Source organism: Petaurus breviceps, unplaced genomic scaffold, assembly GCF_028583685.1.
Source record: "Petaurus breviceps papuanus isolate PSGF00001 unplaced genomic scaffold, PetGlider_PUasm1.0 174, whole genome shotgun sequence".
Lineage (NCBI taxonomy): Eukaryota > Metazoa > Chordata > Mammalia > Diprotodontia > Petauridae > Petaurus > Petaurus breviceps.
Genome location: NW_027185761.1, coordinates 69,436,173 through 69,456,154, shown reverse-complemented (window position 1 = coordinate 69,456,154; position 19,982 = coordinate 69,436,173). Strand labels below are relative to the sequence as shown.

Genomic DNA, 19,982 nt, shown 5'->3' with positions numbered 1-19,982 from the left:
AGAAAGAAAGAAAGAAAGAAAGAAAGAAAGAAAGAAAGAAAGAAAGAAAGAAAAAGAAAGAAGGATGGGTAGATAATTTATCGTGTGTTTTTTCCTGGCTTCAAACCTGGATTCCAGTCGTGTTTGCTCAGCCCAAGGACAGATGACAGTTTTCCAAGATTTTCTCACATTCTTTAGTTGGCTGCTGAGATTTGCAGCCCACTGTCAAGCTGTTGTCAAGCCCAGCCTCATGAGCTGCTGTGCCTCCTCACCGAGATGTGAGCTCCCCTTCCTACTGCTTCTTCCATTTTCCATCTCCTCCAGGGAGCCTTTCCTGAGCCCTCCTAATTCCAGGATCTTCGCAGTTTATCCTGTTGGCACAGAGTTGTTTGCAGGTTGTTTCCTCCATTAGACTGGGAGCTCCTTGAGGGTAGGGACTGTATTTTACCTTTCTTTGTACTCCCAGTACTAACAGAGAGTCTGGCATGTAGTAGAAGCTTAATAAATGCTTGTTAAGGGGAGGCTAGGAAGAACAGTGAGTAAGAGCGCCGGCCCTGGAGTCAGGAGGACCCGGGATCAGTTCGGCCTCAGATACTTAACACCCACACAAAAATAACTGGCCGTGTAACCTTGGGCAAGTTACTTAACCCCAATTGCTTAAAAAATAAAATAAATGCTTGTTAACTAACTGGTGTTACAGGGTTTTAAGTATTCTCATCGCCGAGTCACCTTTTTCTGGAGTTTTGTTGTTGCTGTTCATTCATTTCAGTCGTGTCTGAGGTTTTCTTGGCAGAGATACTGGTTGGACATTTCCTTCTCCGGCTCATTGAAGAAACTGAGGCAAACAGGGTTAAGTGACTTGCCCAGGGTCACACAACTAGTAAGTGTCTGAGGCCAGATTTGAACTCAGAAGAGTAGTCTTCCTGATTTCAGGTCCTATGGTCTATGTACCACCGGCCTACCCTTTTTCTGGAGTCATCTAGTAGAAAGAGCTGTGGTTATTTAGTTTGGAAAACTTGGTTCAGATCCTGGTTTTGTCACTTACTGCCTGTGTGACTTTTGACAAGATATGTGACTTCTCTGAGTTTATTGTTCATCTTGGAGATTCTAGGGAGCTGCAGGAGACAGGGAGACTTGGGATGTGGGATGCTGGTCCTGGCACTGTTTTTTTTTATGCCTGCCCTGAGATCTGGGTTGGGGGATCAGGCCCACCATCTATTTCTTTAATTAATGTTCAGTTGAGGACGTGAAGAGTCACTTTCCAATAGAAGTTCCAATTTGGAGGCTTGCTAACTCACAGAACCATAAATTTCAAAGGAGGTAAGAAGCCAATGAAGCTTCAGGTAAAAAAAAAAAGTCGCCCACTCTGATCCACCAAGTGGTCATTCAAGCTGCTAGAAGTGAACTCAGCAAAAGTTTTCAACATTTCAGAAAGGACTGGAGAACTCCAGCTCTCTGAACATCAGTGTGTGATTCTCATGTAAAATAAATGGTAACAATGTGAATTAGAAATGTGACTGGATTTAGAGGCAGAGAGCCTAGGTTCCAATCCTGGCATTTCCACTTGTCAGTGTGACCTTGGGAAAGTCACCCTGACTGGACTTCAGTTCCCTCCTCTGTGAAGAAAAGGAGTTAGATAAAATGAACTCTAAGAGTCTCTTCCAATTTTCAATCTATGGTCCTATGTTCTGGGTTCAAATCCAGGCTTCACCATCACTGCTTTGTGACTTTGGGGGAGTCATTCAAGGCCTCTGGGCCTCAGTTTCCTCACCTCTGGAATGCCAACATGGGGCTAGGCATCCTCGATGCTCCCTCTGCCTAAAGTGATGACCCTCCTGTCCTTTCTTTTGGCTTAATTTATTTTAGCACAAAGCATCGCAGCTCTGCAGAATGTTCACGTGGGGATGATTTTGTCTCCACTGACTCCCCGTCTTCTTCAAACTGATGCATGGTTTATTGTTGTAATTAAAGCAGATCAGGATTCATTTTGTCTTGAGATATTTTTGCCATTGGTGCACCCTCTGAGATGAATGAAGATAATGAGTTGTAGTGAATCGTTGGCCCCAGTCTTGCCCCCAGTGTTGGCTTGAGGCAACATCACACATTAGACTTCCAGAACCTGGGTTCAAATGCTTCCCCTGCTGCTAACAATGAGTGAGTCATGATCTCTCTCCTAGCCTCTACTGCCAACCCAGGGGTCTGAGCCAGGTGACTCCTAAGGTCCTTCCCAGATCTAAATTCTCTGAGCTCGGTGAATAGAAAATCAAGCACAAGTTAGTTATCTCGGCCTCCAAAAGAGACCTTAGCTTGGAATAGCGTTAAGGAATTAATTAAAGAATGAGCACTTGGAGCCCATCCAAGATGCCAAAGAAGCTGAAATGTGCAGAGATCTCTGAAGTCAGCAGGTAATTTTACATGAATAACATCATTTAATGCTTACAATGACAGTGAGAAGTTGGCCCTATGTTGTCCCCATTTTACAGAGAACGAAAATGAGTCTCAGAGGAGTGAAGTGACGTGCCCAAGGTAACAGGGCTGTAAGGGGTCTGAAGTAGGATTTGAGCCCAAGTCTCTCTGATTCAAGTATAGCACTATAACTTTTATGCCACCTCAGTCCTGTCCCCTTGGAATATTATCAGGATTCTTTCCGAATAATGCTTGCTTAAGGAAACAGCAACTATTCAGGATTTTTATCTTATTTCCAAAAACTCAGGGTGGGCAGACACGGTGAAACTTTCCTTGAAAACATTTGTCCTTTTTTTCACCCAATAGGCATGCAAGAGGCCTCGATGAAATTGACAGAGTCGCTCCACGAAGTCTACGAGCCAGACTGGTATGGCCGTGAGGACGTGAAGATGGTGGGCGAGGTGAGAGTTGTGAGAGGGAGGGAGCAGGCTCCAGAGGGGAGCCTGGGGCAGCACCCCAAACACACCTCACCAGCTATGAGTGCAGGAGGAGGCCCTCCAGCCTACTCTGACCATCCGGGGTCTTCAATGATCACAGGAAACAATTAGCCTAGAAGGCAGTGCAGGGGAACTCAGTCTAGACCATTCCCAGCTTTCTGGGACATGAAGATGACTCTCAATGGCTCTGGAAGGAAGCCAGAGGTTCAGCATCATTTTTCATCTTCAGAATAAAATATATTTCTTTCTCTGTGTTATGCTATTCTCCGAGTTTTCGGTACATTTCTCCCTGAATGTAGGCATCTCAAACTTAACATGTCCCAAAGAGAGCTTGTGATTTCTCCTCCCACAAAACTCATCCATCCTCCAAACTTCTACATCTCCACCTAAGGAATCACCATCCTTCCAAGTTTTCAACCTCAGAGCCATCTTTGGCTCTGCCGAGCCCCCACTCTCCATATCCAATCAATTGTCAAGTGAAGTCAGTTGTCCCCTCACAATATCCATCCCCTTACCTCCACTCCCAAAGCCACCGTCCTGGTTCAAGCCCTCATTAGCAGGCAATTTGGTGGTGCACTCTATCAAGTGTTGCACCTGACCTGAGTTCAAATCCACCTCAGACACTTACTAGCTATGTGACTGGGCACTTAACCTCTATCTGCCTTCACTTCCTCATCTGTAAAATAGAGATAATAATAGCATCAGCCTCGAAGAGTTGTTGTGAGGTCCAAATGAGATAATATTTGTAAAAATGTTAGCACAGTGAACGACTAGGAAGTTGTGTGTGCCATAGAAATGTTTATCCCCTTACTCTATCCATCCCCACTCCATCACCTCTTGCTTGGACTATTGCAATAGCTTTTTAATTGATCTCCCTCCTCCCAATCTCTCCTCACTCCATCTTTCATATAGCTACCACTTGTATATTCCTAAAATACAGATCTGACCCCACCACATCCCTACTCAAAAACCGGCACTGGTTCCTATTGACTTCAGCCTGGGATACAAGATCCTCAGCCTGGCATGGAAAGCCTTCCACACTCTGTCTCCTGCCTACCTCTCTGGCCTTGGTTTGCATCTCTTGCCTTTGTGCATTCTCTCTTCTGTTCAAATGGGCAGATAGCTATTCCTCATGCACAATATTGCATTTCCCAACCCACCTGTGCCTACCCGTGGCTGGCCCCCATGCCCTCATTCCCTCTTCACCCCTCTGTGCACCATCACCTTCTTGCTTCAGAGCACAGCTCAGATGTCAGTCTGTGCCCTGGGCTTTGATGGATTTCTCCCAGTCTTTGGTGCTCTCTCCTTGAAGTGACTTTATATTCCCTGGCTGGACTTTGTATCTACCTGCATGTGTCACATCCCCTGCCCTTCCTTGTAAAACACCCATTTCTTTAGGGCAGGGTCTGTTTTATTTGTCCCAATCCCCCTAATCCTGGCACCTTGCCTCTGAGATTATCTCAAATTTACCCTGCTGGGTATTTCATTTCTACCTAGCTGCTTTCAGAGATCCTGAGCTCCTTGAGAATAGAGACCATCTTTCACCTTTCTTTGTAGCCCCAGTGCCTTGAACACATAGTAGATATTTAATCAATGCTAGTCAATTTACTGTCTGAGGCTCAGAGGGCACACAGCTAGCCAGTGCCAAAAGAAGGGTTTAAACCCACACCTCCCTGACTCCACATCCCTTCTATTAAACATTTTTCCTTGCCTCTTTGTCCTAGCACATCCTTCCTTTGGGCTTTTCGCTATTAGTTTTTCCTTTTCCAGTCCTTGGACCTCAAAAACCCTCTCCACTGCCTCTGTACTCCCATCAAAATGGAAAGAGTCTGTTTCTAGTCATTTATGCCTTATGTGAATTTCAGTCCATGTCATCCTTCCCAGGGCTTAATGGAATAAAAGATTTCCTCAGTATTTAGAGGGATTTCATACATCAGCTGGTAGTTGAAGAGATGTGTATTTGCTGGTTTGTTCATTTCCTGGATCCCCAAATTGTAGCCCAGAGACAGCTGTCTCCTCCCCCAGGGAGTCAGGCCAGCCCTGAAGGCTGTCGAGAAAGAGGCTGGTGAGGCTTGGCTGCTTTGCTGATTTCATTCCTCCTCCTCCCCACTAAATGCAAGCATCCTTCCAGGCTCCATCTTGGCCATTTAGTTCATCCCTCCCTGTCTCCCACATGGTCATCTGGGACACTTTGACAGATTCAGTTCCAGCTTGGATGTGCATGACTGACAATGCTATATTTCCAACCTTGACATTGACCTCAAGCTCCAGACCCACCTTCCCAAGCACCTGCAAAGCATTTCTACCTTGATATCCTCTGGCATCTCTGACTCAGCACATTTAAGAAGGAATTCCCACCATTGTCTATGAAGCCAGCCTCTTCCTTGTCTGGCAAAGATGGCAGCATCCTCTAAGTCACTCAGCTTGGTACATCAAGGCATCTTCTATTCCATCTTTAAAACTTTGTGTGCCATCAAGTCACCAAATCCCATCTGTTTTGCCTCTGAGATACTCTGCAATTACTCCTTCCCTCTAGTCCCACTGCTACTGACCTGTTTCAGACCTTTATGATGATCTCCTGGACAAGGGAGGCAGAATTCTACAGTGAAAAAAGCTCTAGTTCTGGAGTCAGAAGAACTGGGTTCAAATCTTAGCTCTGACACTTAATACCTGTGTGATTTTTGACAAGTCACTTAACCTTGATGGATGTGGCCTCTGAGATCCATTCCAGATGGGGGATCTCTGACCCCTCAAAAGTTAGTTCAAGTGATAACTTCTCCACAAAGCCTTTTCTGAATACTTGACCTCTTCCTGGTAGAAATTTTCCCTCCTCTGCTCTTTCTTTGTATCTTCCAAGTTTCTGCTATCAGGCATGTGTCTTCATGTCTTACCCCTCTGCTTTTTTCTAAATTGTAAGTGAAGGTTTAATCAATTCTCCTTTTTCTTAGCACCACCAGCACCAAGGTATTGTCCCAGTATCATGTGCCTTCTAGGCATGGAGGAAGCATTTGTCAAAGGGAAGTGAGAAGGATGTCTTCAATTTGGGGTTTTAATAACATCAAGGGAGGCCCCTGACAACTGTCATTTTCTTGACCTCAAATGGAATGCCAACTCTAACGTGCACCCTAGAGCATTTTCCGATGGCAGCCAGAGTTCTGGGGGCACTGTAAGGGACCAAGCTGAGTCTTGCTGTCGACAGTCTGCCTTCCTTTGAAATCCTGCCATTCAAATGACCTTGATCCTCAGGAAAGGTTGACAGATGCAATGAAACAAGAAACTCATGACTGTGGCAAGAGTTTTCAGGCTCCATTCCAGCTTGTGGAAAATTCCAGGATATGAATTTGGCAAAAGCTGGCCTCCAGACACACATCATTTGCAAATTCAGTTGTTAAATACCTTTCATTCCTGCCTGAGCTCCCTGACTGCTGTGGGTGGTTTAAGAACACACTGGCACAGCAGCATCTTTGGAGAGGCCAAGATAAAGGTGAGGCATCATTAGCGAGAATGAGATTTGCTCTTTTTAAAGGAGGAAGGGAAGCAAGTACTTGTCTCTATGGATCCTATAATGTTAGACCTGGCTGAGTAAATATATGTGGATTTCCATGACAAAGACATGCCTTCTGAAATGAGCTCTGAGCCCCTACTGTTCTATGTTCTATATGGGGCCATAGAACTCTGAAGATCAGCTACTGTGAAGGTGCATGGAATGAAAGCACTCCTTCTATCTGCACTGTCTCCAGAGGGTTCAATTTAGCCCACATCTGCATCCTTTACTGTGCCACAGGAATGGGTGTAGAAATTCAGAGACCCGGGGGTCTTGACCATGTTTTGTGTTATGTGTCTATGTGGCACAGCAGACCTGGAGACATGAAGACCTAAGTTCAAATCTGGCCTCAGACACTTAATTACTGTGTGACCCTGGGCAAGTCACTTAACCTCTACCTGCCTCGGTATCTTCATCTAAAAATGAAGAAAATAACACCCTCTTCCTCACAGGGTGGCTGTGAAAATCAAATCAGATTATATATGTAAAGTGATTTGTAAATTTTAAAATACTATGTGAATGCTGGCTGTTATAATTATTGTGTCATGGACTCCTTTGGTGGGACACTAATATCCATGTACCTCTTCTCAGAATAATGTTTTTAAAATGAAAAAAATACATTGGAAACCACTTATGTTGAAATACAGTTATCAGAATATATCTTTTTGTCAACTCCCAGCAAAGGATCTGTGTTCTAATGCTTAAAGGAAACTTAAGGAAAAGTCATTGAGTCCCAACTCCATCTTACAGATGAGGAGACTGAAGCCCGGTAAATGTAAGTGACTAGTCCATGGTCATGCACTAGTGTCTGGAGGTTGGATTTGACCCCAGGTCCCCCTAGCTTCAGGTCTAACACTCCATCCATTTGTCTCTATTTGAGCACCCAATCAGTTCGAGAACATTAAAGGGAGCTATCCCTTTGTTGCGATGTGGGACTGAGGGACATCCTGCATCCCCATCTGTCAAAATGAGTTCATGAAAGACCCTGCTCAATTCAATCAGCAACCCCTGTCCCCTGCTCCCCTCCCCCACATACACATCTTTCCCTCTCCCAGCTGTAGCTCTGACCCTCTGGGTCATCCTCTACAAAGGGCTCTCTGTTGGCCAAGATGGCTGTGACTGACCTCCAAGAACACCTTGAGAGGAGCTATTCAGCTGTTTTCATTTGCTGTCTTCCTTACCAGAGAAGCCATGCTGGATGATCCCAACCCTTTCTGAGGCTTCTGGTTTTTTTATATCAGACAAAATGTAATTTTAAAAGAAAGAAAGGTGGTATGGGGCCATGGTAAGGGCACCAGGAAGTCAAAGACCTAGGTCAGAATCACAGTTCTGTCACTCACCTTTAACAAATCACTTGAACCCTCTAAGTCTCAGCTTCTCTATCTGTAAAATGGGCACAGTAATTGTACCCCCACCAGACTGACAGGAGTAGCTTGGAGAAAGTGAGGAAATTGCTTTATAAACTGCCAAGTTGTTTTGGAATTCAGAAGGCTTAGAAGCCCCCTTTCTCTGTCTGACATCTTAGATGCATTGAATTATATATGGGAACTGGTAGCCCAAAAGTGTTTAAAATGAATTGCACTATTAAATTATCCATATCTTTTTTTAAGGTGTAGCATTCTAGCATCTGGAGAAATTATTCTTAAGCAGTTCTTTCCCAGGTTCTTTCAGATATGTTTCCCCTGATTCTAGTTGTGTGAGAGGAATCCAATTAGAACAATCTGACTTGACCCCTCTCTCTCTCTCTCTCTCTCTCTCTCTCTCTCTCTTTCAGAAATGTGATGTGCTCTGGGAAGACTTCCACCAGAAACTAGTGGACGGGTCCTTACTCACCCTGGATACATACCTGGGCCAGTTTCCTGACATCAAAGTACTGCACCCTGTTTTCCTAAGGGGGAGGAGGAATGAAATGGCTCCTGATCCAAGGGGAAAGAAGTATGATGGGGCGGGATAGGAGGAGGGGGCAGAAAGGGAAGAAACAGACCATGTCCTCCAAGGCAAAGCACGAAAGGCAGGAATTGCCTCCAGCTCAGGGCCCCTGCCCAGTGACAGCTTACAGTATCTGTGGCTCAGGAAATCTCATTTTCTCCTTCAGTTCATTCCCTGGAGCTTCAGCAGCTTGAGAGGGGCTTTTTGAACCCAGAAGCATAAAACCATACACCAAGTCAGTGCCTTACCCACTATACCACACTGCCTTGCTATTAAGTGCCTATAATTTAGCAAGATTGTTACCTCTCTCATGAATTATTTATGCTCCTTTTCCCCCCTCTTCTCCATGGAAGGAGGGCTGGATTTAGACTCCGACCAAGCACATGGGTTCACATTCTGGCTTTGTCCCTTACTGCCAGTTTGACTTTGGGCAATCCCCCCATTTGAGCCTCAGTTTCCCCCTCTGTAAAGTAAGGTAGCTAGCCTAAATGACCTCTGAGGTCCTTTCCAGCTCTAGAACTGAGCCTGTGGTTAGGCTGATCACAGCACCCACAATGTAAACTCCCAATTATTATCTTTTAAATTGAGTTAATGCTCTGTTCACCCTGAGACACTCTGCACACAAATGGTAAGTAGATTGAAATTAGTTGGAGATGGGGGTGGGGGGGTGAAGGAGATGAGTGTATTCAAGACTGGGCCACTGGTACCAGACTCCTCTTCCTTGGTGTTTTCATATGTTGAAAAAAACATATTGAAAAAAAAAACACTTGCTGGGGAGTGACCCAAAGGAAGTCACATAGACACTGGCCTTTCTATCCAGAATTCTACCATCTTGGATGGGTGCCATTGACAGTCACAGGTCCATGCAGCCCTTACAGACAGTAAAAGGAAAGCATAATGGCTCACAAAGGATGCCAAGACTTCAAGGAGTGTGGCTACTACCTTCTTTAAAGCATATCTTAGTATGGTCTCCACTCCCCATATTCCAACCATTACCATTCCTTAGTAGAGAGTTTCATTGGTTGCTGTGGCCAAAAGATTTATTCTCCAGTGACAAAGTTTTCAATCAATCAATAAACATTTAGTAAGTACCTATTGTGTACTTGGCACTTTGCTAAGCATTGGAATATGAAAAAGGAAACAGACAATCCTTGGCTTCATGGAGCTTACAGTCTAATAGAAAACATTCAAACAAATGTATACCGAGCAAATCATATAAAAGAGGCAATAATTGACAGCAGGAAGGTACTAGAAGTTGGAAGACTTCCTATAGAAGGTGAGATTTTAGTTGGGACTTCAAGGAAGGCAGGGAGGGCAGTGCTTGGAGTAGAGGAAGGTGGACTTTCCAGGAATGAAGGGATCGCTACAGGGAATGTCTAGAGCCAAGAGGTGGAGGGTCTTCATTCATAAAATAGGCAGGAGGCCAACATCAATGGATCTGTGGTGAGCCTCTGCTAATTTGTTGGTGGTGATCTGCAGTCATGTCTGACTCCTTATGACCCCATGGACAGTATGGTCCATGAGGTTTTCTTGGCAAAGATACTACAATGGTTTTTTATTTCTTTTTTCAGTGGATTAAGGCAAACAGAGGTTAAGTGACTTGCCCAGGGTCGCACAGTAAGTGAGAGTCTGATCTGGATTTTAACTCAGGTCTTCCTAACTCCAGGCCCAGTGTTCTACCCATTGAGCCACCTAACTGCTTCCTTATGCTAGCTTAGCTAGAATGATCCACATGATATCTGACATTAGGTCATCTGTAAGTCAATTCTGGAAGCTTTTCTAGGCTGGTAGATCCCACCAGATCTTGAATTTCTGGGGGATGGCTCTTGAGAATCCAAAGTCAGTTCTGCTCCATGATGAGGCATCAGGAGAAGGTTTTAGTGGAGATTCCCCACCCTACCTCCTCCATTTAATTCCATGCTCATTATTCCTAGCTCTGGATAGATCGCTTAAGGGTCAATGCAGCCACCTTATGGGATATCAATAAATCGGTCAATAGGCTCGTATTAAGCACCCACCGTGCACTAAGCACTAAGCCTTGATAATCCAGCAGGGTAATTGTCTAGAGGATGAATTACACATTCTCCTCAATTCTTCTCCATAGAAGAAGCATTGGACTTAAAACTGGAGGCCCTGGATTCAAACCCTGGCTCTGCTTTTCCTGCCTCTGAGACCTCGGGTAAATCACTTAATCTCACTGAGTCTCAGTTTCTTCTATAAAATTAGAGGCTTGGCTTAAACAGCCTCCCAGGCGATTCTCCTGGCTCTAAATCTGTGACCTCCTTTTCTGCCTTTTAGACATTTGATGCCTATCGACATCGCCACCAGAGGGAGCGCTAGGGCAGGAAACCCAGCCTTGTCTACCTAGGTTAAGTAGCTGTGTTAGCAATCCTCCTGAGGTAGGAAATGCATACAAAGCGCAGGAAAGCAGGGCTTGCGCAGCCTCCGATGGAAGCCTTGTCCTGTCTGTTCTCAGAAAAGCCTGGGAAGATCCTGCTCAGAGTCGGAGGGTTGGACCTTCTGTGCGCATATAGACTCCCCGGCGGATACAGCGCCGCGTGGTAGCCTGCTCTCACCTTGTTAGAACATAAACTCCCTGAAGGCAGGGGCTGTCTCGCTTTTCTCTGTGTTTTTCTTAGCGGAGCACATGGCATATAGTAAGAGTTGAGTCAGTCTTTCCACTTTCATTCGTTACTCACCCCTGCCTTCCTCCCTCCCTCCCTCCCCACATGTCACCTCCTCTCCCCTCTTCAAATGCCGCGCACACATCAGGCTGTCGTCATTCACTGCAGCTGAGCTGGGGACGATCTGGGGACTCCATACCCACCTTGTTTAGAGCAGAGCATCAGTGGATCCTGCGGTGGCCGTAATGGGGTCCCCATTGGACTCTGGGTGGGTTTCTGGCCCAGCTCATCAATCACAGAGCAGAGTCAAATAAGGCCATAGCCTAATCCTCTCTTACCCCCCTGAACCCCAGAGGGAGAGGACTCACTTGCCCTATGTTACGCAGAAAGGAAGTGGCCCAGCTGGGATTTTGCTTGTCTGAGTCTAAATCCCATGTTTTCTCCACAGACCCACATTGCCTCCGTGCCATGAGAGACATTCCTCAAGATCCCCACCCTTCTCCCATCCTGTAGCCTAGAGATGGCTTGCTTTGCTTTCCACAATAGTTTTTGCTTGCTTTCATTAATATGAGGACTTCACAGTAGGGAAACTTCTCCCCGTGCAGATCAGGAGCTGAACTGATCTCTGACTTTGATTCTCTAAATTGCCTAGAGTATGGAGATATTAGGTGACTTGTCCAGGGTCACACAGACAATATGTGTCAAAAGCAGGACCTGAACACAGACTTTCCTGTCTCTGAGGCCAATCACTGAGCTGAGCTGTCTCTGTAACAATAGATTCTTAGAACCAAACTGCCCATGACAAATAGCACCTAAGAGTTCCGTGTTCACATACTCGAGCCTTCCCAGGTGTCATGGACCCCATCCCCAAATCCATTTAATTCCTATGCCAAACTATGCGAATGTATAGAGGTGTGCCACCCAGACCTTGACAGCCAAGAAATAGCTTTTGTCACCTTCAGTCTTTCATGAAGCTGTTTGGTCTTGTTGGAGGGGCCTCTATCTGTGTCAGCAGAGGGAGAGAACATAGCTTCAATGGTGGATTGTTTGAAATAATACCACAAGTGTACCTATCAATGATTATGCACAACAGGCTGAAGTCTTACTAATTACACAGTGATTGAATTGGAGCAGAGCAAATGAGTGGGCTGGAGGTGTGGCAAAGAATTAGGACTTCAAGATCCTGAGTGGAGATTTTTCAAAAGCCAACGCCATGATTCCCATTGCAATCAACGGGGAACATGCTGCTGAAACCTCAGGCAACTTTCACAATATTTATTCCAGTCCATGGGTAAGGACAGTGACTCAGGGCTCCTCAGGGCTGCCTTGCTCTGCCAGATGGGAAGCTCAGCTTTGTGGGATAAGGCAAGCAACAACCAATTCTGTATTTTCAAATAGAACAGACTGGTCAGCAGCCTGGTGCAGCCGGGGACAGCCGGCAGCACATCTTGGCAAAGGTCACTGAGAGCCTGTCTTGGCTCCTGGGCACTGGCCACTAAACATGTCTTGGTGGGGGCGTGCCAAGATGCATTCTGCCAATGGGCAGCTATTGGTGGTTTCCTTTTAAACAGGCTCATTTGTGGCAGAAGGCTTCTGAGCAGATGGAAATGCCAAGGAGTTTTAATTGAGCTTGACTGAAGGAGAAAGCTGAGTGCTTCCTGTAAAAAGTAAGATAACATTGCCTGACCCCTGCCCTAGATGGGGGATGCTTTGAAGGAGGCCTTAGAATGAAAGATGGGAAGCTGAGCCGATGAAACGGATTTTAGGAAAGAACGAAGTAAAAAACGAAGTACAAATGAGGGGAAATGCATTGGGATAAGTGTCAAGTCTTAGGTTTGATTTTAAAATAATCAGCATCCCAAGGATAAAACAGAGAAGGCATGGGTAGATGACATTATTTCTGAAAATAATTGGAGAGTTCTAAATGAATGGCTCATCGTGAATCAGCAGTAAAATATGGCCACCGAGTCAACCAAGGCCACTGTGGAAGGCGTTAAGAGTAGCAGAGGACCTGAAAAGAAGGAGGTGATGGGGCCCTTGCCCTCTGCCCCGGTCAGGCCACCCATCAGTGCTAGGCATTGATATGGAAAGAGGACATTGGTAAACTGGAAACTATCAGAGGAGGGTAGCCAGCATGTTAAGGGGCTTTGAGTCCATGACCCACAAGGGTCAATTGAAGGTCTGTTTATCCAGAAGGAAAGAAGACTAAGGGGGCAGGAGGCAGAATAACCTTCTTCCAGTTTTTTCAGGGCTGTTATGTGAAACATTTCATTTGGCTGTAGAGGTCAGAACTTGGCATTGTGGGTGGAAGTCACAGAGAGGTCAATTTCCCACCCCGCTGTGCTTTCTGTGAATTCATAGAATCACAGAATGTGAAATTGAATGTGACCTTGTTGGCCTTCTAGTCTGAGCCATAGAGAAAACTGACACCCCACAATAATGCTCCCCATAAGTGGACATCCAGCCACCACTTGCAGACCTCTAAGAAGGGGCATCCCACTCCCTCTTGAGGCATTCTTTTCTTTATGAGGGAAAAGTTCTTACTAATTAAAACTATATAGTGGGGAAATAGGACACATTGGGAGGTAGTGAATTCTCCTTCACTGAAGACCTTTGAGGAAAGACTGGGTTACCAGGAGTCAAGTGTCTCATAGTAGGCTTATTTTTCCAAGTACAGATTAGACAAGACAGGCCCTGAATTCCTTCCCAGCTTGTGATTTGATTCTGCCAAGAGGAGGAGCCAAGCTTGGTACAGTAGAATCCAAACTCAGTTAGAATCAGAGGATCTGGATTTGAATCCTGCCTCCAGCACTCACTGTTCTATGACCTTGAGCAGGTTACTCAACTGCCCTGGGTCTGTTTTCTCATCTGCATAGTGATAGGGTTGGACTAGATGGCCTCTCACCCTCCTCCAGCTCTCTGTCTATGAACCTATAAACCTCATCAAAGTAGTACCCTTGGTACTTATTCCATTGGTATTACCCCTACACAGTGTGTACAGATCTCCTTTGTAAATGGACTTTAGAGCTGCTTTGCAAGCCAAACAAAAAGGAGATTATTTCATAGTCCCACTTTGTTTTTTACTCACAAACAATAGACCCTGGTGTGATCTCCCACCGTCTTAATCAGACTTGGTTCTGAGTCCTTTTCAGTTACTTTCAAAAATCAAATCCTCCCTCAAAGAATGAAAGCAGGTCATCACCAAGAATGGTTGAAGGAACGTCCTGCAGCCTCAGAAGGCAGGGAAGGCCTTCGTAAGTATTTTCAGGAATGGGACTGTTGGTGCCATTGTCACTGTCAGGAAACCACTTGAGGGGGCTTCTTTGCAGGAGACAATGCCCATTCAGATTCCTTGAAGTCCCAGTAGACATGTTACGAAAGATGAGTCTCTTTCTGGCCTCACCACCAATGCTGTTTTAGGTTTAAGTGGTCTCTAGCATTTGCACTCCCAGTTTAACCCCATGTCTTATATTTGGGTATAGTTGTGGAGAGGGAGCAGCTGGGGAAGTATACTACATTTGGAGGCATGAGTTCTGGATTCAAATCCCTGCCCTGCTCCTCCCCATCTGTGTGATTCTAGGCAAATCACTTTCCCTCCCTGGGCCTCAGTTTCCTCTTTGTAAATGTCAGACTAGATGAACTTTAAGGGAACCTCCTGCTTTGCATCTGCGATCTTGTGCCACCAAGCTCCCCTTCATTAGCCTTGGCTGGGTGTGCTCAGAAGGTGGGAAGAGAAGAGTGAGGGCAGAAACTAGGAGTAGCAGGAGGTTGAGAAGGAGGGTCTGGATTGGCTGAGGAGGGTCTGTGGGAAAATGCGAAAGGATGGAGGTTGGCTCATTGCCATCCATCAACTTGTCAGTCTTCCTGCCCTCACCAGCCCTAGGTCATGGTCCTAGATCACACCTTGCCTTCACATGATATGGGAAGGGAACACTTTCTCAATAGACATGGCGTAATGTGTCTACCGGAGGCACATGTTGGAGACTAGAACCTGGATCTCCAGTTATTTATTACCTCATTTTTCTCAACCCAGATCTCAGTGTGAAAAGCAAACAAACAAACAAACAAACACCTACAGACTTCATCTACTCAAATGATCAAACGTTTGCTAAGTGCTTACTATCTGTGGGTAGCAAGCATTGTGCTAGGAAATGGGGACATGACACGTCCTGCCCTCAGACAGCTTCCTCTACTGGACAGAGGTCAATATGCAAAGGCATGACAATTTCCAGTTTCATAGGGGTCATTTTCTGTCGATTAAAGTCATACAACTTGAGAGTAATTGGGTTAAAAAAAATCAGCTTCACAGGGATGATATATGAAAGGCATGGCTAGGCAAAGGGGCGCCTGAAAAATATCTAGGGGTCCTGGTGCACTACAAACCCAATATGAGTTAATGAAATGATCATGGCAGTCAAAAAATCTAATGTGATTTTAATCTGAGAGAAGCATAGTGTCTGGGGCTAGCAAGACCAACAGTCTAGTTCTCTGGTCAGTCTACTGCTAGAGCTTTGATTTAGAGCTAGACAGCAAGCTTTAGGAAGGACTTTGGTTGACTTGAGATCATCCTGGAGGAGGCAATCCTCTTAAGTTCATTCCGTACAAGGGCTGGTTGAAAGACCCAGAGAAGAGAAGATTTAGAGCAGACATGGTCAGTGTCTTCAGGTACTTGGAGGATCATCACAGAGAGGATTGATCAGTCTTGATCTACTTGACTCCAGAGGGTCATGCAGACTCCTAACTAGGAATAGTGAAAGGAAAATCTTCCCAATAACTAAAATCATTTGAAAGTGTGATGAGCTGCCTTTAGATGGTGGCTTCTCCTTTACTGGAGGTCTTCTAGCAGAGGTTGGATCATCATTGTCTGGTATATTACAGAGGACATTCTTGGTCCTCTATGGCATGAATGAGTAGCCTCTGTAGCATCCTGAATCCCTGATTCTAATTTTTTTTTTGCCTTTTGGAGGGGTGAAGGCAGGGCAATTGGGGTTAAGTGACTTGCCCAAGGTCACATGGCTAATAAGTGCTAAGTGTCTGAGGCCTGATTTGAACTCAGGTCCTCCTGACTCCAGGGCCAGTGCTCTATTCACTGCACCACCTAGCCACTGCTGAATCCCTCATTCTCTGATACTGTTACCTTTCTTTCCCATCTGCTTCTTCAATTCAACACACTCCCATAAGCCTTTACTGAGGATTTACCATGCTCTACCTTGGGAAGACAAAGACAAAAAAGGGAGGCCCCTTAACCCTCAAGGAAGCCGCAGCCTCTTCCTCACCCCCTGGTCACCAGCTGCTGCAGGTAGAGCTGTCCAGGCCCACTGTTTCACTGGGCCTTGATTGCCTTAGTAAAGGCCACCCTTCCCTCTGTTGGTAGATGCGCATCGCCAAGAGGAGCAGGAAGCTGGTGGATTACGACAGTGCCCGTCACCACCTGGAAGCTCTGCAGAGCTCCAAGAGGCGAGATGAAAGTCGCATCACAAAGGTGAGATGTGCTGGGAGGCCCAGGCAGCTCCCTGGGCCCTCCCTTGAGACCTGCTTGGCTTTGTGGGTGGGAACAAAGCTACAGAGATCTGCCTAGAGCCAAGGCAGAATCCAGGTTGTGGGACTCCCGTTTTGTCTCATTTCTAACACATTGGTTGGAAATGAACCTATTCCTCACATTCTAGCGCATTTAGGTTGGAGACATTCAGAGTATCTGTTACTGCGCTGCTGAAGGACATTATTCAGCTGTGAAAATGTCTGATGTGCTAGCCTAACATCGAGGCACACTGCATTTGGGGCTGGGATATGTCCAGTGGGGCCAATTTTAAGCACTTACAAATTTAAGTGAATTTACTGAAGCTTTCTTCAGATCCCTGTCAGGCCTCCTCTGGTTGGACCCTTTACTTTCTGATCAGATTGATGGGCTAGCTGGTACATGGAAAGCAGGAGAACCAGGACCCCAAAGAAGGCTCCCCCATCTAACCACCTGACCTGACTTAAATGAGTTTTGTAAAAACAATTTTGGTATCTCGGGAACCAAAGAAATTAACAAGCCTACTGCTTTGGCCCAAAGTGTGCACGCTGGCACACAGCTCTAGCCTAAATCTCTCCTATCCCGTGATGTTGCTTTATATCAATATTGTTCCATCATTTTTAGATAAGTGGACATAAACAGTCTTTTGTTCATTCTAGGCAGAAGAAGAGTTTCAAAAAGCCCAGAAAGTGTTTGAAGAGTTCAACATTGATTTACAAGAAGAGCTTCCTTCATTGTGGTCTAGGTAAAGCCATTTGTCTGCATGCTGTCTCCCAGATAGAATGTCAGTGCCAAGAGGACAGAGACTTTTGTCTCTGACTCCCCAGGGTCTAATACAGTGCTTGGATATGTAATCGTTAATATTATTGTTTTGATCAATTAATGATTAATTAATTGGTTTACATGTCTTTTGGGGAGATTTGCAAAAACTCCCTATTTCTACAAATAGGTATCTACTGAAATTACCTACTCTCTGTGTTTTAGTTATCTTTCAGTCAATTGAGGCTAAAAGATCAATATAGCACCTCCTGAGAGTATGATTATAGGAAAGAATTCAAGTTTTCAGTTATCTGGACAAATCTGCAAAGGTGGAGAGAGTTTCCCCACTGGGAATTCTCTATATCTACGAAGCTGCAGATCAAACAAATATATGTATATATGCACATACCATATATAAAAAGGTAAGTTTAGTTGGTTGTATTGATATTCAACATTAATATTTTAATGTAACATTTTGAAAAAAAGCTTCATTTAAAATAAATTAGAAACAGCCAGAAAGACAAATCTTCATTTTATCCCTTGCTTTCTTTCAAAACCTGGATAGAGATGGAATAACTGAGATGCTTCCTTAACCCTTCTAAGTGCCCTGAATAGCCTCTCTCTCTCAGACCTTCTCCCTTCTCTTTTTGCTTCCTCCCAATAGAAGGGTGGGATTTTATGTCAATACCTTCAAGAATGTGTCCAGCCTCGAGGCCAAGTTTCACAAGGAAATCGCTCTGGTAAGTGACATGGATCATTCTGTGAGTGAATTGCACAGTGGACAGTCATCTTCTCTCTGGGGCAAACAGGCAGGCATGTGGTCCCCCTGCCTGGGATCATGCATCTTTCCGTTAACTGGGCTTAATTCTTCACTGTTCTACCCAAAGCCTGTTTGCAGTGGGGACATACATCTTAGTGTTCTCTGTCTGGAAGACTTAGAGGATGTGCCTGATGTAGCAAGCCCTCCTTTGGGTCCCCTCTTAGAACTCCCTCATGTAAGAAAGATATTGGGGGCTATGCTTTACATTGATTATAAAGTCCTAGGTTTAGACCTGTGAGGAATTTTGGTAAGTCTTCTCTCTCAACTCTTCATTTCACATATGAAAAATCATTAATAATCATGGGCATAAGCTTTAAGCATCACCATTCTGGCTGCCTCAGTGGCCCTCAGAGGCCCTCCAGCACTGCAGATGAGTGTCAGAAGGAAGACTACTCTGCTGCCATTGCTCAAGTGCCTACACCCATTGATTGGTCAATTTTGAAAATGAATATTAAGCACCTATGTGCCAGGCACATTATACGTCCAGCTTCAGATCTCAGTACTATCATCTTGCAGCCATCCCCACCTGCCTGGCTCTGGGCCTCAAAAGACTGGCTCTGTGATCCAGGTGTAGTTCCTCAATCACAAGCTTTCCAAGAAAAACATGAGGATTCTTGAGTTAGGACCAGAATAATTTGCAGCCAGTGAACAAGTGCCTTCTGTGTCCTCAGCTCTGCCACAAGCTTTATGAGGTGATGACCAAGCTGGGGGAGCAGCATGCAGACAAGGCCTTCACCATCCAGGGAGCCCCCAGGTAAGTGACTGGTCATTGAAAGGTATGGCCATTCCTGTGGCATCCCCCACACCAAGAGCTCATGGAGCTCACACTACTCCTGCCCTTGGAAAGCCCTTTGTGATGTCACATCCTGAAGATGTGCCATCAGTTACAGGAACGAAGGAATAAATGAGTGAGTGAGTGAATGGAAGCTTGTGTTGAAGGCTTACTGTGTGCACATAGCACTGTGCTAAGTCCTGGGAATAAAAATAAGAAAAAAGACAGCTCCTCCTCTCAAGGAACTCCCATTCTGAGGGAGGGTCCAGTGGCAGGGGTGATGATAGGGTCTGGTGGTCCTGTGGCTGCAGTGGCAGGGCATATGACAATCCCTAGGGGTGCTCAGTGTGCACTGTTAGATGACAGTACCGGTATCTGAAGGATGCAGCAAGCCTTGCTAGAGATGGTAGTTAGTGATACCAATATTTTTTAAAAGAAAATTTATTTTTTTAAATGAGCAAAACTAATTAATAGATCTAAAAAGCCGGAAACATGTGCAATGTTTCTCACCCATTGCCCCCTCATCTCTGCAAAGGAATGGGTGGAGTTGGAGGATTCCCCCCTCTTTTCTTCAGAGCCACGTTTGTTCATTGTAATTTGCAACATTCACTTTCCGTGTTTGGGTGTGGTGGGTCTTTCGATGTACCTTGTTTTCTTCCCTGTGTGTGTTGTTTCCTTGGTTCTGATGACTTCAGTCTGCATCAGTACATGTAAATCCATGCTTCTCTATACCCATTATTCACTGTTTCTTACAACACAATAAGTCTCTGCTACATTCATCCACCATGGTTTGTTTAGTCATTTCAAATTCAATGGGTATCTATTTTGTTTCTAATTCTTTGCTACCACAAAAGTGTTCCTATTACCAGATAGATAGACAGACAGACAGACAGCAGACAGACAGACAGACAGATGATAGATAGATAGATAGATAGATAGATAGATAGATAGATAGATAGATAGATAGATAGATAGATGGATGGATGGATGGATGGATGGATGGATGGATGGATGGATGGATGGATGGATGGAGAGATGGATGGATGGAGAGATAGATAGATAGATTAGAGAGATAGATAGACAGACAGAGAGATAGATAGATAGATAGATAGATAGATAGATAGATAGATAGATAGA

The 19,982-nt window shown here is 45.1% G+C and overlaps 1 protein-coding gene across 2 annotated transcripts in view; it reads left to right on the top strand.

Annotated features, from left to right (window-relative positions):
- Positions 1 to 19,982, top strand: part of AMPH (amphiphysin) — a 188,166-nt gene that overhangs the window by 116,842 nt on the left and 51,342 nt on the right. For both annotated transcript variants that reach the window (XM_069084385.1, XM_069084384.1), the window contains exons 4-9: positions 2,752 to 2,846; positions 8,201 to 8,296; positions 16,354 to 16,461; positions 17,154 to 17,239; positions 17,918 to 17,993; positions 18,745 to 18,827. In XM_069084385.1, the coding sequence (XP_068940486.1) occupies positions 2,752 to 2,846; positions 8,201 to 8,296; positions 16,354 to 16,461; positions 17,154 to 17,239; positions 17,918 to 17,993; positions 18,745 to 18,827 (544 nt within the window). The remainder of the gene's footprint in view (positions 1 to 2,751; positions 2,847 to 8,200; positions 8,297 to 16,353; positions 16,462 to 17,153; positions 17,240 to 17,917; positions 17,994 to 18,744; positions 18,828 to 19,982) is intronic.